Source organism: Zootoca vivipara, chromosome 4, assembly GCF_965207765.1.
Source record: "Zootoca vivipara chromosome 4, rZooViv2.hap1.1, whole genome shotgun sequence".
In the NCBI taxonomy this organism is placed as follows: Eukaryota; Metazoa; Chordata; class Lepidosauria; order Squamata; family Lacertidae; genus Zootoca; species Zootoca vivipara.
The window spans coordinates 100,273,671-100,299,061 of record NC_142587.1 but is presented as its reverse complement, the minus strand read 5'-3'; the positions used below and the strand labels follow the sequence as shown (position 1 = coordinate 100,299,061).

The 25,391-nt window shown below is 45.7% G+C and overlaps 1 protein-coding gene across 1 annotated transcript in view; it reads right to left on the bottom strand.

Moving 5' to 3' along the window:
• LOC118085082 (disintegrin and metalloproteinase domain-containing protein 21-like) overlaps positions 1-25,391 on the bottom strand; it is a 48,003-nt gene that overhangs the window by 13,818 nt on the left and 8,794 nt on the right. Inside the window, exons 6-17 of the mRNA XM_088668503.1 lie at positions 24,287-24,476; positions 22,260-22,328; positions 20,797-20,868; positions 19,005-19,162; positions 16,791-16,872; positions 15,144-15,304; positions 13,824-14,013; positions 11,723-11,791; positions 7,695-7,784; positions 5,924-6,116; positions 4,059-4,164; positions 2,049-2,232 (exon numbers count right to left, since the gene is read on the bottom strand). Of these exons, the coding sequence (XP_088524629.1) occupies positions 2,049-2,232; positions 4,059-4,164; positions 5,924-6,116; positions 7,695-7,784; positions 11,723-11,791; positions 13,824-14,013; positions 15,144-15,304; positions 16,791-16,872; positions 19,005-19,162; positions 20,797-20,868; positions 22,260-22,328; positions 24,287-24,476 (1,564 nt within the window). The remainder of the gene's footprint in view (positions 1-2,048; positions 2,233-4,058; positions 4,165-5,923; positions 6,117-7,694; positions 7,785-11,722; positions 11,792-13,823; positions 14,014-15,143; positions 15,305-16,790; positions 16,873-19,004; positions 19,163-20,796; positions 20,869-22,259; positions 22,329-24,286; positions 24,477-25,391) is intronic.

Below are 25,391 nucleotides of genomic sequence, written 5' to 3'. Positions count from 1 at the left end.
TTCTCTAAACATATTATTTAGTGAGGTCAAGGCAAACCCTTCGGTGGATAGTTATTTCTTGAGTTCAGCCTACTCTTAACCAAGACAATCTACAGGTGAAACTCGGAAAACTAGAATATTGTTGAAAAGTGCATTGATTTCAGTAATAGCTTGGAAGCTGTGGCTGGATGGCTACGTGGGAGTCGGCTGAAGCTAATTCCTTCAAAGACAGAGGTCCTCTGGTTGGGTCGGGATGACATGGGGCGGGGGGGGGGCAACTTCCATCTTTTGCTGGGGTTCAATTAGTGTCAGCCCCTTCTGTCAAGAGCTTGGGTGTAACCTTGGATGCCTCCCTTTCCATGGAGGTGCAGGCTGCAACCACAGCCAAGGTGGCATTTTTCCATCTCCGCTACATTAAGCAGTTGGTCCCTTACCTCTCTCGCCCTGACCTGGCCACAGTGATCCATGCGATGGTCACCTCTAGGCTTGATTATTGTAACTCGCTCTACGCGGGGCTGTCCTTGAAACTGACCCAGAAACTCCAGCGGGTGCAGAATGCCGCGGTGAGACTCCTTACGGGGTCCTCGCCGCGGGATCACATTTATCCAGTGCTTTACCAGCTGCACTGGCTCCCGGTGGAGCACAGGGTCAGGTTTAAGGTGCTGGTTTTGATCTTTAAAGCCTTATGCGGCTTAGGACCCTCATACCTGCGGGACCGCCTCTCCCGGTATGCCCTGCAGACAGGTCCACAAATAATAACATACTGGAGATCCCGAGTCACAAGGTGGCTAGACTGGCCTCGACCAGGACCAGGGCCTTCTCAGTACTGGCCCCGACCTGGTGGAACGCTCTCTCTCCGGAGACTAGGGCCCAGCGGGAGTTGTCATCTTTTCATAGGGCCTGCAAGACAGAGCTGTTCCGCTTGGCCTTTGGACTGACACAGTCTGACCCCGGTGTTACCCTCCCCTGAGGTTTTATCCTACAGATATTTAAATGAGGTTCCACTTGTAGATTCCTAATTTTAAAATTGAATTTTAACATTGTATTTAACTTGTATTTTAATTGAATCGTTTCTTTTATGCTTGTTTTGATATTTTTGTTGTTAGCCGCCCTGAGTCCGGTCTTGACTGGGAAGGGTGGGGTATAAATAAAATCATTATTATTATTATTATTATTATTATTATTATTATTATTATTATTATTTATTTGTCTTTTAATTTTTACAAACGCTTTCTTTCGGAAATTCCACAGTAATAAAACAAATGGTTACAAGAATACAAAAATAAACATCGCTATTACATTTCATAAATTACATTCCATTTATAATTGACCTGCCTAAGCACAAATAATTACAATTACAACAAATCAAGGCTTGGCATATCTTGCTTTGCATGTCATGTATCTGTCTCAGGAGTCCCCAAACTTACCTGGCTTCAGGCAGGTGCCCACCGTGCTGATTGCGCGGAGGGCCAGAGGGCGGGGGAGTGCGTGCCCGTGCGCATGCGGACACACTCTTACAGGCGCGGCGGCGCACTTCTGGGTCGGAAAAAAAGCAGCAAAAATTGTTTGTGCGCATGCGCATGGCCTGACCCGGAAGTGCACTGGAAATGATGTTTGCACAAGCACGCAAACATTATTTCTGGTGCACTTCCGGGTCGGGAGAGGCCCATACGCATGTGCACAAATAATTTCTGGCATATATATATATATATATTTTTAACCCAGAAGCGCGCCCGTGAGCCTTAGTCTGGGGACCCCTGATCTATCTCATAGACTGGTTTCACCTTTTAAGTTGCGTTACTGAAATAAATGCACTTTTCGAGGATATTCTAATTTTCCGAGTTTCACCTGTATTTATTTATTAATTCATGCAGCATTTTTTAGAGCCACAGATTCCTGACAGCCCAACCAGGTACAAAGACTAAACACCACGGCACGCCCAGCTGAGAACCATCGGCAGAAGCACTGCATCCAGTCTTGCCTCCAGGCATGGCGACCTCTAAAATGGCCACCCCCTAAACCCTCCAGGACTTGCCCCTTCAGCCCTGCTCAGAGGTAACCAACGTCACCTTGTTGTCACCACACACTGATCCATCTGCTATCACTCCAACGTCATGCACGTCGTCCCCTTTGTGGGAAGCTGTCCCCCAACACAATAGATTGTCCATAGGAGTCTGAACTACAGAACGTTTGACTGCAAATCTTGGGACTTTATAGATGTTGACGCACTGGATCCTTCCGCAAAGGACATCTCTGCAACAAAAAGTGAGAAGGGAAAGAGAGAGTACGTACCGGCCCGGGATGCCTTGTCGCCAAATTCAATCTCAGTAGAAATTGGAGTTCTTGGGAAAGTCCAGAAATAAACGATAAATTGCAAGAACTCAGGCCAAAAGAAGATGGATTTCAAATAAGTCTTCACAAGGTTTTATTGATGTGATGCGGAGTTTAAATGGGAATCAATCCCAATGTTGAAGGCAAATAAAGGTAAATTCCAGTAAAAATCAGGACAAGGCCCTGTTTTGACTATTCTTCGTCAGCTGGAATATTGAGAAAGTTGAAATGAATCTTAGAATAATTCTCCTTATAATAAAAATTCATTCAGATCTCTAAACATAAAGTTTTATCATATGTAAAAGGCAGAGACTGTGTTTAAATGAACATAACAGGTATATCTGTGAGTAACTAACCTTACATTTATTATAAGGAGAATTATTCTAAGATTCATTTCAACTTTCTCAATATTCCAGCTGACGAAGAATATTTGCCTTCAACATTGGGATTGATTCCCATTTAAACTCCGCATCACATCAATAAAACCTTGTGAAGACTTATTTGAAATCCATCCTCTTTTGGCCTGAGTTCTTGCAATTTATCGTTTATTTCTGCCAAATTCAATCTGGCTTGTTAATCTCACTAAGGGCAAAGCGTGGGGAACTTTTACCAGCCCTTCAGGGACAGCACCAGCTCTGTACCAGGAGAAATTGGCCCTGAACTTTCAAGGTCATCCGAACAAAAGGGAGCTCTAGGCTAGCTATTTTTTTACCAAGGTCCAACAAGACATCCCTCCTGCCTCCAGTGTCGATGACGACGATGTGTTTTTAAAGGTTAATGACTTATTTTAAGAATGGTTCTATCTTCATGGTTTAAGTGGAAAAATCCAGTCACCTTAAGATGGATATATCTGTTGCCAAGAATCTGGGTCCTAAAACTGAGTAAAAACCTTGAAATTCCCCAAAACAATAAGCAGCTACAAAGTTAGATTTCTCTAGGAAACTTCCTAGAGGAGTCGTGCCTTAATTTAAGACCACCACTTGGAGCCAACATTTTCCTTGCACTTGATCTTCCTAGTAACTTTTCCCTGCCCTCCGCCCCTTATTTCACCTGTATAACTTAAATGCACAAGTATTCTTGCTAACTGTATTAAATCTGAGAAGGGATTAAAAAAAGTTCTGGGACTCAGGCAGCTAACAGATAAAACTGAGTGATACCCCTCCCCACCCTTTCTCTATATATAAGCGTCTGGGGACTTCTATTTAAGTGTATCTGAAGAAGTGTGCATGCACACGAAAGCTCATACCAAAATTAAAAAAAAACTTAGTTGGTCTTTAAGGTGCTGCTAGAAGGAATTTATTTATTTTGTTTCGACTATGTCAGACCAACACGGCTACCTACCTGCAGATAAAACCAAGAACAGCTAAAAAAGAATCTTTCAAAAAATAAACTCTGATAAAATTAAAGCTATATGGAAAACTGCGCACCAAGGAGAACCAGCCGCGAGCTTGCCGAGCTGAGAGGGCGAACGCTGCGACTGGGGCACAGCATAGCTGCCAAGTTTTCCCCTTTTCTCACGAGGAAGCCTATTCAGCATAAGGGAATTTCCCTTAAAAAAAGGGATAACTTGGCAGCTATGGGGCACAGCAAAGTCTACCTGTTGCCTCCCACGTGACGCCCCCAAGAAGGTTAGGGGACGCAATCCTTGTCTTGCCCCGGGCACTGGCATCACATGCTATGCCACTGATCAATTGCCCCCTTTGCATCGGACCCAGCAGGTTGGACCCCTGCCCACAGGTAGAACCTACTCTTCTTTGCATTTCTTGTACCCCAATTTATTCCTGCCGCAGTTGCCAATCCGATCTCCTCTCACGTTGACTTTTTTGTAGCAACTCAGCGGAGCACTTTTTGCACCTTCGGATTTGGGAGAAAGAGGAGATAGGGAAAAGGGGGAAAGTGTCAGGAGCAAAGTGTGTGTACATTCACAATAAGAAGACAAGGAAGGCATCTCTCCCCCCCCCCATCCAAATCCAAATAATTTGAATTTATTAAAATGGCTAGCTCTTAAAATGGTGGGCCTCTTTTCTTTCACACCTCTAGCAGGTAAATGGTGATAGCCAAAAGCAGACCCACCGAAATCAACAGACTTAAGATATTGAAATTTGGGACATAACTGCATCTTAACCTCCTGAACTTCAGATTATAGTCCCAAACAATCCTGCTTGGGCAATAGCCTCCACCGTAGGGCTGCCATGCATCCAGACATAGCTGGTATTTGGACCTCGCAAACAGCGTCTGGCCGGAAAGTGTAGGGTTTTTTTTTTGGTGAATTTCATTAAAAATAGCTCAAGAACTTTTGAGATTTTGCAGAAAAAGCTCAACAACTTTCACCTTCTGAAATATGGCAACCCTACCATGGAAGAGTATTGGTCATCGTGTGATAGGAGGGGCATATGTATTCTATACCACTTACGTGCTTTGGGTAAGTTACAATCAGATTCCTTTAAGGGCTTGGGGTGAAACGTCTCTCTCCCATCCATAACAATTTAAGAAACCCCAAAGCTCCTCCCCAAAGCATAGCCAAGTTAGCTGAAAGTTCTACTGTGGCGGTTTCCTCCATGCAGCTAGAATAATATGTGCACAATTCTGTGTCATCGCAGCAGCTCAGCCAGTGGCTGAAGGAGCTGGTAAGCAGGAAGGCTGGTCCCAGGCAGTCTCAGTATTTGTTGATTTCTGCATGAGATTTATGCACGAGAAATTCAGTGTGAGGTTGCCAGAGGGAACCTTCCTGATACAGCATTTGTCCCTCCTGGCTAGGAGAAGACTCACAAATTCCTGATCACAGAAGTGGAGTTGGGTTAGAAGTTCCTTAAAGTCCAGCTCGCCCTTAAATGTGAACCTACCCAAATCACACGAGGAGCAAACCAAAACACAACCATCCATCAAAATTCACACCCCTCTGGAGGTTGCAATGCACTTTTCCCACCAAGGAGGAGAAAATGCATATACTCTGGCAAAATGTGCATAAAAATTAGCCCAAATATGCAAAACTGCATTATACCAAGGGAAATTACTTTGCAAAAAATGTGTATATTAGAAGAAAGCAGCTCTGAAATGCTGATTAAGTTTTGTGAGCACCCGGAAATAATAATACAGTAATAATAATTCACAAGCTGAAGTGGAAATGTGGAGACCCGAAGATTGGAAAGCTGAGAAACCGAAAAGTTCAGATCTGCTCTCCCGTGCTCAGAGGCACATTTAAAGGTAAAGGTAAGGGTACCCCTGATCGTTAGGTCCAGTCACGGACGACTCTGGGGTTGCGCGCTCATCTCGCTCTATAGGCTGAGGGAGCCGGTGTTTGTTCACAGACAGCTCCAGGCCATGTGGCCAGCATGACTAAGTCCCTTCTGGTGAACCAGAGCAGCGCACAGAAACGCCGTTTACCTTCCCGCTGGAGCGGTCCCTATTTATCTACTTGCACTTTGATGTGCTTTCGAACTGCTGGTTGGGCAGCTGGGACCGAGCAACAGGAGCTCACCCCGTCGCGGGGATTCGAACCGCCGACTTTCTGATCGGCAAGCCCTAGGCTGTGCGGTTTAGACCGCTTAGGAACACTCTGTACAGGACGGCACAAAGCTGGTAGCTATTTTGCATTCAATCATGTCAGCCTTGCCTTTGCCAAAGATATCTTCGCACTGCTGGTGAACATTGAAGCATTTCCCCGAATAGCAGATGTCCTTGTTGCCGCATGGCATCCCATTTTGCTTGTGCACATCCACGGGGCATTGGGCGGAAACCCCATTGCAGTATTCAGGGAAATCACATTCGGAAACGGCTTCCCTGCATTCTTTCCCTTCGGGGGCAATCTGTTGGAAACAAGAACCAAACCGCAAACTGTGGCTGCTTTCCCAGAGGATGCAGAAACATTTATTATTATTATTATTATTATTATTATTATTATTATTATTATTATTATGCAAATTATTGACTGCCTACATACAACAGGCTCTGGCTTTGTAACACCGCATGGAAATATGCACACAACAGACAAACTGTGGAATAAAATGTTCTTGGCGTCTGTCTGTCTCGAGAGACAATGGAGTGTGCCTCTGGAGGAGAAGTCAAACTGCTGGAGAATCACAGCGTCTGCTGTGGCTGCAGAGGGCAGTAACTTGCAACTGCTGCCACCCGTATTGTTTTTGCTGCTTTAGCAAAGTGACCTCCCTGGAGTGCCAGCCTGAGTAGTGTCTCTGGAGGTCCTGGGCTGCCCAGGCGACAAGAACCCCCCCCCTCTCACCCTCACTGATGTGATCCAAAGGAAAGCAGAGCAAGCTGGAAGGAGGTGTACATGGCACCACCCAACTGTCTTAAGGACTTCACTCCGGATTTGTGTAGGGTTTGTTCCTTAGCCTGTTCTTCTCCTGAAGATGTCCCGCAAGGCAGCGGAGATTTAGGATCAAGAGTTTTCCTTCTTAGTTAGCCTCCCTTCCCCTCACTTCCCTCTGCATCTCGTGCAGAAACTGCCGCCTTGGCCATTGGACCCACTAATGGTCTAGTCTGCTGAATCCACCAGAGCCCGTCTTTGCAAATAAATGCAAATAATCATGCAAATAAGACAAAATGCACCAGTGTGGGATATGCAAACGGATCTATGCAAACGTGGGTTCTCCAGCTCAGCAAGTTCCTTCCTGGCTGGCAGCGTTGGACTTGTCGAAAAACAAGGCTCTTAAAAATTATATTGCCTACGATGAGCGCATTTTGTCTGTAAAGTGGGGCTGCGGTGGATGTAATCATAAAATAAAATGAGGATGGGTAAGTATTGAGGGGGCTAAATAAGAAAGGAATAAACATAGATAATGTAGTGTATGTTCGGCCTTCCCCCAACTCATACCTGGCAAGTTGCTGTCGGAGAAATAAGGGACCGGGCGGAAGTAGGAGACCAGAAGTAGCGCTGCTGCCATTTTGGAACTGGGCGGAGCATGCTCAGAAGTGACTTTTGATGCTGCTTTGCCCAGTTCCAAAATGGCCGCCGCGCCAGAAGTCGCACTGCAGCCATTTTGGAACTGGGCAGAGCAGCATCAAAAGTCGCTTCTGAGCATGCTCCGCCCAGTTCCAAAATGGCCACCGTGCCAGAATAAACCGGGGAAAAACAAAAAAATCCGTTTTTTCAGCTAGGAACAGCTGGAAAAACGGGCATTTCCCGGGGAAAACGGGAGACTTGGCAGCTATGCCAACTCGAGATGGAGAAGAAATTCGACCCAAAGAAAGAGACCACTTGCATTATCTAATGCAAATAAGCCATGAAAGGCATTGTGACATTAATATACCGTAACTATCTGCACAAGGATGTCACCAAGGGGTTTGTTGGAGATTCGACAGGCCCAGAGAGTAAGGATTTCAAGCACCAAAGCAGAGGCAAATGACAGCTTCCGTGGCAATCTTACCTTGCATTTGTCACAGCAGAGTCCGTAAGAACACGCTGTGTTTGGTTTCAGCTTGCAATCCTCTTGGCAGCAATCATTTCCCTGGCACTCCTGTCAGAAAAGAGGGCAGGCTAGTTAACAGCTTCTTGGACCCCCTCCAGATCTGTCCCTCTCCTCCTCTTCGCCCTCTCCCTCTCCCACCCCTCTGGTCAGACCTGACCTGGGAGCAGAGCTGCCAAAGCCTGTGGGGGTGCCCGGTCACGCTCTCTCCAAAAAATGAACCCGGGGCCACAGCCTGCCCCCCCAGCCCCCCCACTACGCTGCAGGAGGCAGGGGAGAGCTGAGCCAGCGGAGTTAACAGAGGCTTCAGGAATCGAGAGAAGCATCGTGATTTTTGCATGGCACACACCCATATTGTGATTCGAAATACATGGGCAGGTCATAGAATCATAGAATCGTAGAGTTGGAAGAGACCACAAGGGCCATCCAGTCCAACCCCCTGCCAAGCAGGAAACACCATCAAAGCATTCTTGACATATGCCTGTCAAGCCTCTGCTTAAAGACCTCCAAAGAAGGAGACTCCACCACACTCCTTGGTAGCAAATTCCACTGCCGAACAGCTCTTACTGTCAGGAAGTTCTTCCTAATGTTTAGGTGGAATCTTCTGTCTTGTAGCTTGAATCCATTGCTCCGTGTCCGCTTCTCTGGAGCAGCAGAAAACAACCTCCCTCCCTCCTCTATATGACATCCTTTTATATATTTGAACATGGCTATCATATCACCCCTAACCATGGTCAAAAACCATGAGACCAAGATGGATGATATATTGACATGTCATCCAGCCCTACTCTCTGTAACCATGTGGTCAGAGACATCACAACAACCTCTGGGAACCAGGAAAGGATGGAAGAGGCTTTGAGCACAATTCAAAGTGTTGGTGCTGATTTTTAAAGCCCTGAATGGCCTTAGTCCAGTATACCTGAAGGAGCGTCTCCACCCCCACCGTTCTGCCCGGACACTGAGGTCCAGCGCCGAGGGCCTCCTGGCGGTTCCCTCCCTGCGAGAAGCCAAGTTGCATGGAACCAGGCAGAGGGCCTTCTCGGTAGTGGCACCCACCCTGTGGAATGCCCTCTCACCAGATGTCAAAGAGAAAAACAACTACCAGACTTTTAGAAGACATCTGAAGGCAGCCCTGTTTAGGGAAGCTTTTAATGTTTAATAGATTCTTGTATTTTAATGGTTGTTGGAAGCCACCCAGAGTGGCTGGGGAAACCCAGCCAGATGGGCAGTGTAATAATAATAATAATAATAATAATAATAATAATAATAATTGTTATTATTTGTCAGGATGGAGGTCTCATCCATGCTCCACCACCCCCCCCCCAACCTCCCAGTAGGCAGTAGGGGCAAAAAGGACCCCGCAGGCCTCTCCGCTGCACCTGTTGAACTTCTGCCTAGCGTACTGAGGCTGCTTTGCTACTGGGGTGGTGGTGGTGGTGCCTTCTTCAAAGGCTGGTGTTCCTGCACTTCCCATTGCTGGGGGTTGGGTTGGATGGCCCTTGGGGTCCCATTCTATGGTCCTATATGTTTAAAGCCTAGACCAGCCCAGGCCAACCTGGTGCCCAGCAGAGAATGCTTCAGCCAACATGACCAATGGTCAGGGGCGATGTCCGACCTCCACGACCCTTCTTCCTTTCTCAATCCACATTTGTGACTTTCCCTGGTCCTGACAAAGGGCTGACCCTCTCTTGGGCCTTGGAGACTGAGCTATCTCTCTCCCCTGGCAGTTGAAAATCGCTTCTCTGACACTGCTCCTTGCATTGGGTCAATGTGAAAGCTTCCTCAGGGAAGAGCCCCACAGAAGGACACACACACACACACACACACACACACACACACACACAGCACCCTACGGAGGGAGAACTGGCAGGATGGAAGAGGATCCCACCCTCCGCAAACCTCTGATCTCAGAGCCTCACGTTCAACTTCATTTATACTTTATTGAGATTAAAAGAAGTAACAAACAAAAGGGTTATCCAGAAGAAAGAAAAGAAAATGGTAATATTTGTTACATCACATCACAACACATTCTTCTTTAATTTCTAATGACATCACAACAACAACAACAACAACAACAACAACAACAACAACAACAACAACAACAACATATTGGACAAACAGGCCAAACCCTACGCCAAAGGATAAATGGATATCAATCTGACATCAGGAATCACAAGACAGAGAAACCAGCAGGAGAACACTTCAATCTCCCAGGACATTCTATACAAGATCTCAAAGTAGCTGTTTTATTACAAAAGATTTTCAGAAATAGACTGGAAAGAGAAGTTGCTGAACTGCAACTTATTACCAAGCTTAAAACCATGGAGAGATCTGGTCTGAATAGAGACATTGGATTCTTATCTCATTATACATGATAAAGCTATTTTTGGCCATCTCACCCCTTGCTTTTTCCTGTAAGACCAATTGCAGTCATTAACAGCCATCAACAGGTTTACCACACCTATCAGCCAACCACCCATTCCCACCACCCTTCTGAGTAATACCCCTCTCCCCACCCTCTCACTATATATAAGGGTCTGGTGACTTCTGTTTCAGTGTATCTGAAGAAGTGTGCATGCACACAAAGGCTCATACCTATGACAAACTTAGTTAGTCTCTAAGGTGCTCCTGGAAGGATTTTTTTTTTATTCTGTTTTGACTACGTCAGACCAACACGGCTAAGGTAAGGGTAAGGTAAGGTAAGGGGACCCCTGACCATTAGGTCCAGTCGTGACCGACTCTGGGGTTGCGCGCTCATCTCACATTATTGGCCAAGGGAGCCGGCGTATAGCTTCCAGGTAATGTGGCCAGCATGACAAAGCCGTTTCTGGCGAACCAGAGCAGCACATGGAAATGCCGTTTACCTTCCCGCTGTAGCGGTTCCTATTTATCTACTTGCATTTTGACGTGCTTTCGAACTGCTAGGTTGGCAGGAGCTGGGACCAAGCAACGGGAGCTCACCCCGTCACAGGGATTCGAACCGCCGACCTTCTGATCAGCAAGTCCTAGGCTCAGTGGTTTAACCACAGCGCCACCTGGGTCCCTACCTGTAACTATAACAACATCCTACCACCCCAAAATGCACCTACCACTTAGTGTATCTAGCGCACTATTTACTTTCATTTTCATTTGTTAATTTTCGTCAATATTATATTCTCCTATAATTATCCGTCACACCACAGAAGCCATTCAAAGGCTGCCACTAACGTCATGTTATTACAGTAATCCTTAAGATATATTTTTTGTAGAAGTCCCATTTCCTAACAAATGTTTGATCAGTGTGACCTCTCATTTTTTTCTGTCAATTTTGCTAACTCGGCATATTCCAACAGTTTATTTTGCCACTCCAGCTTTGTCAGTGTTTTCTCCCCTTTCCAATTCGTAGCGATTAATATTCTTGCAGCTACCGTAGCATACAAAAATATTTCTCTCGCATTTTTAGGTATATCTGGGCCTAGTATCCCCAGGAGGAAAGCGTCCGGGTTGTTGTTGTTGGTTTTTTTTATAAAAAAAATGAAAGGTACCTTAATCATTCTTTTGAGCTCATTATAAATTACATCCCAAACTTCCTTTATTTTCTTACAGGTCCACCACATACAGTCATACCTCGGTTTAAGTACACCTCGGTTTGAGTATTTTCAGTTTAAGTACTCCGCGGACCCATCTGGAACGGATTAATCCACTTTCCATTACTTTCAATGGGAAAGTTCGCTTCAGGTTAGGTACAGACTTCCGGAACCAATTGTGTTTGTAAACCGAGGTACCACTGTACATAGCATTGAGCCTTCCGCTTCCCCACATCTCCAGCATTTACTTGAAATGTTCTTATACATTTTAGATAGTTTTAGTGGTGTCAACTCAACTTCCAGCTCCCCTCAACCCTCACACTCCCAATGGGCCACTCGCCATTCAACAACGGGAAGCTTGGGGCCAGAGCAGTGCTCTGTAATGACAGCGACAAAGGGCACTCAGTTGTAGCCATGACTTACCGCCAGCCTCTTCAGTTCTTTTATTCTGCTTTCCGATAGCGAAGCAGCGTTCTGCAGTTCTTTTAGGTCCTTTTCCAAGAAGAAAGAAAGAAAATTAACCTCCCATCTCACCCACACTTTTCATCCTGCCAGTTTTTAAATACAGTGGTACCTTGGTTCTCAAACGCCTTGGTTCCTAAATGCCAAAAACCTAGAATCCTAGAATCACAGAGTTGGAAGAGACCACAAGGGCCATCCAGTCCAACCCCCTGCCAAGCAGGAAACGCCATCAAAGCATTCTTGACATATGGCTGTCAAGCCTCTGCTTAAAGACCTCCAAAGAAGGAGACTCCTCCACACTCCTTGGCAGCAAATTCCACTGCCGAACAGCTCTTACTGTCAGGAAGTTCTTCCTAATGCTTAGGTGGAATCTTCTTTCTTGTAGCTTGAATCCATTGCTACACTTACCTGGAAGTAAGTGTACCGGGTTTCGAGTGTTTTTCGGAAGCCAAGCATCCGATGCGGCTGTCGGCTATTGTTTCCGGGGCGCCTGCACCAATCGGAAGCCGCACCTTGGATTTTGAACATTTCGGAAGTCAAACGGACTCCTGGAATGAATTAAGTTCAAGAACCAAGGTACCACTGTATTTTGTGCTCTTTTTTGAGGCTTTTTCGGTTAATTTGTTTTTGTGACTGTGTGGAACCCAGTTCAGCTGACTGATTGAGTATGTGACTGCGGAAATGGATAAAAGCCCCCTCCCCCCCCCCGCATCCAAACAATGACTATCATCAGTGCAAGTAAGAAAAAAATAATAATTTTCATCATCTACAATACTGTCTTATTTATTTTATAGCACAGTACATTGATTATTGCTTTCATTTTATGAATCAATGGTCTCATTCAGTAGTAAAATTCATGTTAAATTGCTGCTTTAGGGGTTGTTTTTAAAAGTCTGGACCGGATTAATCTGTTTTGCATTACTTTCTATGGGAAAGCACGCCTTGGTTTTGGACGCTTTGGTTTTGGAACGGACTTCCGGAACCGATTAAGTTTGGGAACCAAGGTACCACTGTGTGTGTGTGTGTGTGTATTAAAAAACCTTGATCATTCTGTGCATTCGTTTGTGAAACAGAAAAACAGGAGATACTTGCAAGCATTCATCTTGGTTGGTTTGCACAAAGTTTGTAGGGAGATTCTACTACGTTTACTGTTTAATGGGCATTCATTCTGATTTGTAGATGTGGAGATCATTTTACAAAATTTATTATACTGCTTGATTGTAAACGAACAACTCCTCTAAAGTGGTTTGCCAAGAATATAAAATGAAACATTAAAATTCCAAAGATGATTAAAATCAACAGTAGCCAAAATGTATACTAAGTTCTTATCTGCCACCAGAGGATTTTCAACCAGAGAAGGCACATTCAATCTATATGCTCCCCCCTGGAATGTATTCCAGGATTTGGGATTTTAAAATGAGAATTAAACTGGAGATAATGTGCCTGGGAAGCAAAGTTAAGTTTGTGTTTCAATGAAAGGAGTTGTTAATTTGTTAACAAAACAGGATGCAAGAACCTTAGGGTAGATTTAAAAGCAAGGAAATGTTGGGGATTCATTCCCCGTGTCTGCAGTCATGGGGTTGTTGTCTATCGCATGGCAGTGTATATTTTCATTCCACAGAGTGGGAAGTGACGGAGACAGGATGTTTGTGTTACTCTGTTCCGTGAAATGGGGTTATTGTCCTTTGTTTTGTTTTTGTTCTTTGCTGTCTGATGCTAGAGAGAGAGGGAGCCATGTTGCAGTGCTCCGTGTGTGTTTATATGTAAACAAAGTGGATTAGCCAAATACTGAGTTGCTGAGGTCTGTTACGCAAACTGCGAACACTCTGCGGATCCCTGAGTGTGCTGATGTCTGTTGGCATCAGTCACTGTGATGTTCGGGCAGGAGAAAGCTTTTGAAGCTCCCGAACGATCGACCAGGAGGGAGAGAACATGGCAGTTGGGCATGTGTCTCTGCCAGGGTCCCGCACGAGAGTAGGACGATCCTAACAGGAAACTCCATGCCCCTCAAGGCAGAAAACATATATATTTAATAACACCCCCTGCACACATAAGCTCTAACCTCAGGCCTACCACAGTCACATTGTTCCTTGCCTTCCACCACTCCGTTTCCACACATCTTTATGTTGAATGAAGCATCAGAGTAGCTTTCAAATGAGTCCCTGGGCAGATTCAGTAAACAAAATTTCCCCTGGTTCGCTAGGAATTCGTAATATGCATTTTTGCTGCAGTTACTGAATTTGTGACACCCTCTGCAATAGAAGACAACAAACTGTTAGCAGAACAGCAATCCTTTTATTTTACTTTTTATTTCCATGCTGCTCATTAACAAACAAACACACAAAAATGCTCCCTGGGTGCCTGACAAATGAAAGTTAAAACCGCAGCATGGAACACAATCGTAAAATCCAAAATGATTAAAAGAGCCTGAGAATGAAATAGGCAACGGGGAAGAATGGCGCAAAGGACATAAAAATAAATAGAGACCGGGGCAATGAAAAAAGACGCTTGCCTGCTCCTGAAAATACCTCACTGGCGAGGGAATTCCACAACCTGGGAGCCACCACTGAGAAGGATCTCTCCCAGTGGCATCTGCCCCACTTCATCTGGTGGAGAAGAGGCTCTGAAGGTGATCTTGAGACTCAAGCAGGTATATATGGGACAATCCTTCGCGGAATGTGGACCCAAAACATTCAAGGTTAAGACCAGCTTTGGAAACAGACTGACGTGATATGATCCTATTGGTCAGTCCCAGTTACCAATCAGTTCAACTGAAATCATTGGGTTGTGCTTCCCCCCAAAAAATAAATATATCTGAAGGGTGGGTTGACTGGTCACGTTAAAGGACCCCTGGGCAGTTAAAGGTAAAGGTAAAGGGACCCCTGACGATTAGGTCCAGTCGTGACCGACTCTGGGGTTGCGCGCTCATCTCGCATTATTGGCCGAGGGAGCCGGTGTATAGCTTCCAGGTCATGTGGCCAGCATGACAAAGCCGCTTCTGGCGAACCAGAGCAGCACATGGAAACGCCGTTCACCTTCCCGCTGTGTCGGTTCCTATTTATCTACTTGCATTTTGATGTGCTTTCGAACTGCTAGGTTGGCAGGAGCTGGGACTGAGCAACGGGAGCTCACCCCGCCACAGGGATTCGAACCGCTGACCTTCTGATCAGCAAGCCCTAGGCTCAGTGGTTTAACCCACAGAGCCACCTGCGTCCGGTCTAATTCGACTATAGCGTGCGGCGCTCGTTTCCGCTTTCTGGCCAAGGGAGCCGGCGTTTGTCCGCCAGCAGCCTTTCCGGGTTGACTGGAGCCGTGACTGAGAATATAACCAACAAAGATGCTTTATTTCCAGAGTCAAAAAACTACACCGGCCCCTACTTACGCAACAGTTGAATGCATGATGCAGCGGCCATGCTCCGAGCTGCAGGCGCAGCCACACCTTCTGTCTTTCAGTTCCGGAAGGTCATCGTGGACAAAGCCAAAGACTGCATGGCCCAGCTGATGGGCCGCTGATACACCATCATTTGTTAAAGACGAGGACGTCTGTGTGCAGGAGAGGAAAAAGACAGACAGGGAATTGAGCCCAAAGGCGACGGAAACGTTTCTGAGAATGCAGGAGTGCACCGGACTGCGTGCGAATTGTGATTGCGCAGTGGGAGGAGATTATCCAACACTTTTTGCAATAAAATAAAATAAAATTCATTTTGGGTTGCACGATAAAAGTGGCGAAACAGCAGCTCCAGATTTATGCAGGGTTAACTCCGGAGCCTTTTCTTCTCCCAAAGATGTTCTGCAAGGCAGCCAGTATGAATAACAGCTGCAGGAAGCAGAGAGCGTTGTTGCAGCCGGGTCCTGGTTATAGGTTATAGGCCCTCGTGAGAACAGGATGCTGGACTAGATGGGCCACTGGCCTCATCCAGCAGGGCTTTCCTTACATTTCCAATATAAATGTTGTCACAGGGAAAATCAAAGAAGTCCATCGCCATGTTGTGACTTGTATAAAGAAATCAGAGGAAATAGATAAAATGTTGAGTCGTAAAACAAAGGTCTGATTTTTTTCAAACTACAAGAAAGAAGATTCCACCTAAACATTAGGAAGAACTTCCTGACAGTAAGAGATGTTTGACAGTGGAATTTGCTGCCAAGAAGTGTGGTGGAGTCTCCTTCTTTGGAGGTCTTTAAGCGGAGGCTTGACAGCCATATGTCAGGAATGCTTTGATGGTGTTTCCTGCTTGGCAGGGGGTTGGACTGGATGGCCCTTGTGGTCTCTGCCAACTCTAGGATTCTATGATTCTACATTTCCAATATAAATGTTGTCACAGGGAAAATCAAAGAAATTCATCGCCATGTTGTGACTTGTATAAAGAAATCGGAGGAAACAGATAAAATGTTGAGTCGTAAAACAAAGGTCTGATTTTTTCAGTATCCAATGGTCATACGGTTTCTTTCCGTTCAGTTGGTATTTTGTACTGGTGGTCTTTTGGATTTTTAAATTAATAGGTTTTCAGTGATGCTCCATAGTAGTCTGAAATAATAATAATAATAATAATAATAATAATAATAATAATAATAATAATAATAGTATATAGTAATAATAATAGTAATAGCTGTTGTTGTTACTGTATTATTATTAGTTCAGAGTACTATGGAGCATCACTGAAAACCTATTAATTTAAAAAGTAGGACTGTATACAGAGAAGCCTCAAGCAGCCTATGTTAGCAACTGGTCAATATAGGAACAACTGTCTAGAAACTGGTGCTGGAATTTTGAGTTTAATTTTCCCCTTCCCTCTTTGTCCCCTTCGCCTTGTGTATTGTGTTTTTATTGATTTCATTCTTTCTTTATTAGAATGTAAGCCTGTCTTGTCTGGATTTCATGTAAGCTGCTCTGGAGGGAGTCTTTTTGGCTGAAACGCGGGTTGTTTTTTAAAAAAAGGCATCGTTGCTTAGTGCTAGTGTATAAAAACATGTGAATTAAGGGGACCAGGGATTGGCAAGGGCACATCAAACCATGTGCCACACCACTTACTTTGACAGAAGAAGCTGAGACATGATCCTGAAGACAAAAACGTTCTTCCGAGTTTCCAAAGGAATTATGTGTACCCACGGCCCTACAAAACAGAAGATGTCAAAATTCAGGGCATAACTGGATCCTTAAATTATACGGGCAAGGACGGATACAATCAGCACCAAAACCACTTGGACAGCATCATCTGCGGGGAGAAGGTTCTTGTGCTTGGATCCCGCTTGCTGGTTTCCCATTGAGGCACCTGGTTGGCCCCTGCGAGAAGAGGATGCTGGAAAAGAGGGGGCATTGGCCGGATCCAGCAGGCTCTCAGCAGGGCTCTGGGAGCGTTGCGCTTAGCGGCACTGCTAGCCAAATACCCAGACTGCATCTCCTCCAACACTTTCCCCAGCAAAAACAGGGGCGTCCTATTCCTCCCTGCCACCATTTTTCCAGTGAAGGAAAAGTGGGACATTCCGGGATCCAATCGGAAAAGGAAGGTTGGGGGAGAGATGATGGAGGCTGTGCGTGGAGATGGCTAGAGAAAAGTGCGTCTCCCTCTCATAACAGTGAAGCCCAATGGGACCATCCTGTGAAGTTGAACGCCGGGGGCTGGACTAGATGACTCTTGGGGACCCCTCCAACTCGACAATTCTATGCTTCTTTGTTGCAAGGTTCAAAACAGGCCAGTGATCGCGCTTCACATAGGACAGAGTTGTTGCTTTGTTGTTGTTGTTGTTGTTTAGTCGTTTAGTCGTGTCCGACTCTTCGTGACCCCATGGACCAGAGCACGCCAGGCACTCCTGTCTTCCACTGCCTCACGCAGTTTGGTCAAACTCATGTTCGTAGCTTCGAGAACACTGTCCAACCATCTCATCCTCTGTCGTCCCCTTCTCCTTGTGCCCTCCATCTTTCCCAACATCAGGGTCTTTTCCAGGGAGTCTTCTCTTCTCATGAGGTGGCCAAAGTATTGGAGCCTCAGCTTCACGATCTGTCCTTCCAGGGAGCGCTCAGGGCTGATTTCCTTAAGAATGGAGAGGTTTGATCTTCTTGCAGTCCATGGGACTCTCAAGAGTCTCCTCCAGCACCATACCATGTTGTTGTTTAAATATAATTAAATATAGTGCCTATACAGTCATACTTCGGTTTAAGTACGCCTCGGTTTGAGTATTTTCAGTTTAAGTACTCCATGGACCTGTCTGGAACGGATTAATCCACTTTCCATTACTTTCAATGGGAAAGTTCGCTTCAGGTTAAGTATGCTTCAGGTTAAGTACGGACTTCTGGAACCAATTACACTCATACGTCAGGTTAAGTACGCTTCAGGTTGAATACTCCGTGGACCCTTCTGGAACAGATTAATCCACTTTCCATTACTTTCAATGGGAAAGTTTGCTTCAGGTTAAGTACGCTTCAGGTTAAGTACAGACTTCCGGAACCAATTGTGTTTGTAAACCGAGGTACCACTGTAATCTATAATATGCTATACATTCAGACCCATGGACTGCAAGAAGATCAAACCTGGCATGCTATGGTCCATGGGGTCACGAAGAGTCGGACATGACTAAGCGACTAAACAACAACAACAACAACAACAACAACAACATACATTCAGATATTAAATTTCTAAAAGAAACAGGGGAAATGTTGATGTTAGCAGCAGCAGGCAGGCAGGCAGAGTAACCAAATCCTACGGGACCGCCTCTCCCGGTATGCCCCGCGGAGGACCTTAAGGTCCATAAATAGCAACACCCTAGAGGTCCCGGGCCCTAAGGAAGTCAGATTAGCCTCAGCCAGAGACAGGGTCTTTTCAACACTGGCTCCGACCTGGTGGAACGCTCTGTCTCCTGAGACCAGGGCCCTGCGGGATCTAATTTCTTTCTGCAGGGCCTGTTAGACAGAGTTGTTCCGCCTGGCCTTTGGCCTGGAACCAACTTGACCCCCTTCCCCTCTTTCCTTTTTCCTTCTGTGATGGAACTCATATTTGGGGACTTCCCTGGCTTTTTTCCAGCCCACGTAGGATAGTTGGCCTGATGAAGATCTGACATTTTCCTCCCCAAGCAGTTTTTGATTTGAGTTTCTATTGAAACGAGGCCGCATTTTAAAGTTGTATTTAATCTTGTTTTTAAGCTGTATTTTAATCAATTGTTTTGTATCCAGTGTTAGCCGCCCTGAGCCCGGTCTTGGCTGGGGAGGGCGGGGTATAAATAAAATTTATTATTATTAAGAGTCTCTCACGTGAATAAAGAGGCATGGTCGAAATGGACTTGAGTCCGAAGCTCAGAGGTGATGTAGTCGTGAAACGCTAGCAAACCGGCATCGTCAACTGCCAGGTCTTGCCTTGTCCACACCTCTATTCCTGTCAAAACAACGTGAAGACCTATGTCGTCATATATCTGAAAGCAGAAAATAGGAAACCACATGCTTATAAAATATACTGGAGAGAGAGAGAGAGAGAGAGAGAGAGAGAGATGTGCATAAGATAGCACATGTCATGGGGTTCAAGACCCATGTGGTGCAAAAGATGGGGACTCGGTGACCCAACCCCCAGGGTCCCCCTTCCAGCTCTACAATTCTGTGGTTCTGTAGGCAGAAACACACAATTATAATAATGCTGATCCACCTTACAGGGTTGTTGTAAGACAAAGCATGTGCTAAGTGCTTTGAACACATTACCATCAATCAAATTTTCATTCTTAATAATGTTTATTAATTTATTATTATTATTAAATACATTTCTATGCCTGATGCCCTGGCAGTTCACACCAAAGTAATCAATTTATGTGCTCAGAGTCTCTCCCAGCTGCTACACTGCAGAGCTCAGTCTTGTCGCAGTTTGACTACCGAAAGTCCCCAAGCTACAGGAAAGTGGTGTATCAAGTCAAGTCTTGAGACACTCAAGGAAAATGGTTAAATCTTAGACTCATAGAATTGTAGGGACCCCAGGGGTCATCTAGTCCAACCCCCTGCAAGACAGCAATAACTGCTGTCTTCTACTTACCCTGTGCCTTAGGAGCCTAACTTAATCAAGTCACACTGGGAACATTTTATTTGATTAAATTCACACAGAAATGGGGAAATGCTTCCTTATTAATGAAGGTTTAAAATGGAAAATGCTTAAATGTGTATTGCTAACACTGGGTTTCCCCCCACAGTAGTTAGAAAACTACCGGTACTGTGGTCTCTGAGCTCTTGCCGATCTGATAATTAACTGTTGTTTTCTGCTAGCAGGGGAGTGTTGTAACCTTAGATCAGGTGAAAAAGGCATTGAGCTGCAAATTTGCCTTCTTGAAAAGGTTGTGACTTTTAGTTTTTCTCTGAAAGCAACAGAGAATAAAGTATGCGATAATGCAGGCTTCCCCAAACTTCAGCCCTCCAGATGTTTTGGACTACAATTCCCATCATCCCTGACCACTGGTCCTGTTAGCTAGGGATCATGGGAGTTGTAGTTCCAAAACATCTGGAGGGCTGCAGTTTGGAGATGCCTGCGATAATGGCTCTCCAAGAAGCTGGAATGAGGGAGAGAGACACATTTTGATTTTTAGAGTTATCTTTTGTTGTAAAATGCTGAGCCTGTGCTGGACAGCACAATACATCGTAGGGATGTTTTGGGTGTTTATTTATTTGATGTTTTAATTCTGTTATGAAGAAAGTTCTGCAAATGGAAAGTTTGAATTATGTTTTTATGGGCCAGGGCAATGATTTCTTCCAAAAGGAGCTAGTTCTTATGCTTCCAGTTGCTTCAAACGGCACAGTGTTAATACCTGCAATATGCACAGCTCATCACCCTTTTTGCATTTGACTATCACGGCAAGAAAGTTTCACTCCAGCTAACACATAAATCCCCCTTCTCCCTCTTTGCAAAAGGGAAACTCTTCTCCAAAGACCAGAGCGTCTCACGATGGCTTCGCATGTGATGTGCCCTTTGTCCTCCGTTCTTCAAGTTAAGAGAGTGCTTTTCACCTCTTTCCTCTCCCAGGCAAGACGCAGAACATTACAGTATTCAGAAGTTTCCGATAAACATACTTACATTGTGAAGGACAGATAGAATCTGAAGCACCATCCATATCACCTGAGTCATGTTTTTCTTTTTCTGCTGGTACTAAAAGAAAAGAAGTTCTTTATAAGCTAGGGCTAACATCTTTCTTTATTGCAGTTGCCAATGGCTCCCCTCAAAACAACCCCTTTAACGGGGAACTCTGGGATCGCCGCCGCAGGGGGGGGTGTCACCACTTCACCCCCCCCCCCATTTAGGGAAGATAGACTAAAACAGGCTTCCTCAAACTTGGCCCTCCAGATGTTTTGGGCCTACAACTCCCATGATCCCTAGCTAGCGGGACCAGTGGTCAGGGATGATGGGAATTGTAGTCTCAAAACATCAAACTAAAGGATTCCGCCCAAGGCTTGAAACCGCCAAAGTTGTGACGTTTTGCTACGGGGAAGGCAAAACCTGCCAGTGCAGGAAAATTCCTTTCCGGCCCTTCAACAGCGACCATAATGTAGCAGCATACCCGTGAAGAAGAGATTGATCTGCGAAAGAAGCCTTAATTGAGGGAGGGCAGGGTGGGAGAAGCTCTGGAGCTGACTGGGAACTCCCAGGTAAGTTCCACCCACTATTGTGTGGGCAGGTCGATCCCTCCTCCCCTTACCTGGCCAACTCTCTCCTGGCAATGCCTCCCCCAGCTGGGATTGGGTAACTGGCAGAGGTAGGCGGCCACCCCCAGGTGTCCAGCCTGGGAGGGGGGTGCAAATCCAGGCTGTACTGCAGGGGCCGTGCAAAAGGCACCCCACGTTTGATGTGGGGAGCAGTCATTCTATTGCGTTTTATCTTTAAATGCTATTGAAGACTGCCAAAACGTGCCACGCCACAAGGCATCCGAGGAAGGTGCTGTCTTTTGATAAAATTCCACTGTCAGGATAAGTAACAAGGCTCTCTTCATCTATATTAACTTTTGCAATCTGCTCATCAGTGAGGAGGGGGAGGCAGGTGGCACTGTGGGTCTAAACCACTGAGCCTAGGGCTTGCCGATCGGAAGGTCGGCAGTTCGAATCCCTGCGACGGAGTGAGCACCTGTTGTTCGGTCCCAGCTCCTGCCAACCTAGCAGTTCGAAAGCACGTCAAAGTGCAAGTAGATAAATAGGTACCACTCCGGCGGGAAGGTAAACGGCATTTCCGTGTGCCGCTCTGGTTCGCCAGAAGCGGCTTAGTCACGCTGGCCACGTGACCCGGATGCTGTCTGCGAACAAATGCCGGCTCCCTCGGCCAATAGAGCGAGATAAGCATGCAACCCCAGAGTCGTCCGCGACTGGACCTAACAGTCACTGACCTTTAATCAGTGAGGAGAATTGCTTGTCCTCTAATCTGAAAGCTGGTATCTCTCTTTCTTAAGCCTATGATGTTGCATGGATTTAAGCACTGCAAGGAAGCCGCTGAGCAGGCAGGCAGACATGCATAAATCTTACAGGCAGAGAATACAGGTTATCGCCACTTACGATGGAATTGTCGCAAACAGCAAAATACTCTAGGTATCTGGATGGCGCATCAGCTCCCGGAAACTCTGTCTGAAATGAAATGTACACAGCTCAGGGTTTGTTGGGGGGGGGGCAATCAAAGCAATGTAGAGCTGCAGACATTGTACCACTTCCGCAGGCCCTCCATTGGGCTGGAAGCGGAAGATGCAGCCAGCAAATCTGATGGATCTAATGTTGGGTCCACCCCAGTCAAGTTCATCAGGAAAGAGTAATGATACACTGGGCGAGAGACTTGTTGTATACAACTTACAGCATGGGAGAAGTTATGGAATTGGGATTTAAAATTCACAGTGTGTTACACGTTGAAAGAAAATTATATGACAAGGATGTACTGCTGGTATTTAACTCCTAGTGAATGAGCAAAAATGTATAAAACGAGGTCAAATGTGTGCTGGAAATGTAAGGAAAAAGAAGGCACCTTTTATCATATGTGGTGGAAATGTAAAATAGTAAAATAATTTTGGGAAATGATATATAATGAGTTGGAAACTCATTATGCGCAAGGAGGCATGGAAGCTCAGTTTTTTTATGGAGGAACACCTTGCTTAAGTAATGTTGGTTTTCAGTGCGGGAGGAATATCCACAGAAATAACCATTTTGACCACCAGCATCGATTACCCAGGATCACGTGCAATAGACGCACCGTGCAGAGTGCTGGATTTACATGTAAGCTAAACAAGCTCTAGCTTAGGGCCCCACTCTCTTGGGGGCCCCCAAAAAAATTAAAGGAAAAAAAACCTGGATGTACATTTCTAAAATAGTAAGATAAAAAATAAAACCTACCTACAGCAACCGTGTTTTGTGTTGTGTAGGCTCCTATGGTGTAAGTAATGGCCTCGCCTGCTCACTAAAATATCACTGCTTTGCTCATTTCTATATATAGGGTGCCTCCATTCTGCAGGGACTGCTTGCATGGCAACATGTGCAAATGGCTTGAGATACCAATTAGGTCCATAAATGATCACATACCATATATTCAACACAAAAAACAGCGACCATTTTTGTTGGCAAAGGACAGCTGGACATAGAAAGGGCCTCGACTCGTGCACCAACGGCGGGTGTTTGGGCTTCTCATTAGAGAGGCCTAAATGTTACTGCATGTACGGTATCGGAGGCTGCTTAGACCAGGGGTCAGCAAACTTTTTCAGCAGGGGGCCAGTCCACTGTCCCTCAGACCTTGGGGGGGCGGGCGGGCGGGCGGGCTATATTTTTGGAAAAAAAAATGAACGAATTCCTATACCCCACAAATAACCCACAGATGCATTTTAAATAAAAGCACACATTCTACTCATGTAAAAACACCAGGCAGGCCTCACAAATAACCCAGAGATGCATTTTAAATAAAAGGACACAGTGTGGTGTAGTGGTTAAGAGCGGTAGACTCGTAATCTGGGGAACCGGGTTCGCATCCCCGCTCCTCCACATGCAGCTGCTGGGTGACCTTGGGCTAGTCACACTTCTCTGAAGTCTCTCAGCCCCACCCACCTCACAGAGTGTTTGTTGTGGGGGAGGAAGGGAAAGGAGAATGTTAGCCGCTTTGAGTCTCCTTAGGGTAGTGATAAAGCGGGATATCAAATCCAAATTCTTCTTCTTCTTCTTCTTCTTCTTCTTCTTCTTCTTCTTCTTCTTCTTCTTCTTCTTCTTCTTCTTCTTCTTCTTCTTCTTCTTCTTCTTCTTCTTCTTCTTCTTCTCATGTAAAAACATGCTGATTCCTGTACCGTTTGCGGGCCGGATTTAGAAGGTGATTGGGCCGCATTTTGGAAACCCCTGGCTTAGACCATGGGTTCCCAAACGTGGGTCTCCAGCTGTTTTTGGACTACAACTCCCATCATCCCTAGCTATCAGGGCCAGCGATGGGATTTGTAGTCCAAAACAGCTGGATACTCAAGTTTGGGAAACGCTGCCTTAGAACATGGACCCCACCACCACCACACCCCTGGGGTATAGAGTTTCCACTGATTCCTCAGGTTTAGTGGACAAAAGCTTACCTTCTCCTCGAGGGACGCTGTGGCTGGAGTAAATTGTATCTTGTGCCTTGGCAGTTCCTTCTCGGGGTCAGGAATCCCTCTGCATGGCTCCTGCTGCTCTGGGGCCATGCGGTAGAGAAAGTGTTGGTGCGTAGAGGAACCCTCGAAAGGATGTATCTCATACTGCAATTGTCCAATCTGTATATGTCCCCTGAAAAGCAAAACAAAAGGATAATTGGGGGCAGTTTGGCAAGCTATACAGTTGTACCTTAGATCCCGAGCGCCCTGGAACTCGGATGTTTTGGTTCCCGAACGCTGCAAACTCCGGAAGTGATTGTTCCGGTTTGCGAATGTTCTTTTGGAACTAGAATATCTGACGGGGCTTCTGCAGCTTTCGATTGGCTGCAGGAGCTTCCTACAGCCAATCAGAAGCCGTGATTTGGTTTTCGAATGTTTTGGAAGTCAAACGGACTTCCGGAACGGATTCTGTTCGACTTCCAAGGTACGACTGTACAAGGAATCCAATAATAATAATTATAATAGCTTATTTTTATTATTATTATTATTATTTATTATTATTGTACTTCATGCAATGCATAAAATGGATAAGGGAGAAGCTTTTGCGAGACCTTGAGCTCCCTGGAGGAAAGGCGTAGGATAGAAATGCAACAATGAATAAAAATGGGATACATAATAAAAGTCTGGTCAGTCTGTGTAAAAGAACAACATTAAATGAGACACGAGACAGAAAAAAAGATACAGGTTTGTTGGCAGGCTGAAACTGTATGTGGGAGTTTTGGTTCCCACCTCAAAAACAAGTCCCAAAGCAGTGGCGGAGGAAACCTCTCTGGCACCTGGGGCGGGGCAGCCTGTACAGAGTGCACATGTCCGGTATCCTGCGCATGCGCACTCTGTACAGGATGCCGCACATGTGCACTCTGTATGGGCCGCCCCTCGCACTCGGGTGTACGGACTGCCGCTTGCACAGTGACCACACAGGCTGCTGTGCGAGCGGCATCCCGTACGGACTGTGCATGTACGGCATCCCGTATGGAGTGTGCATGTGCGGCATCCCGTATGGAGTGTGCATGTGCGGCAGCCCATACGGTCGCCGTGCTCTACAGCT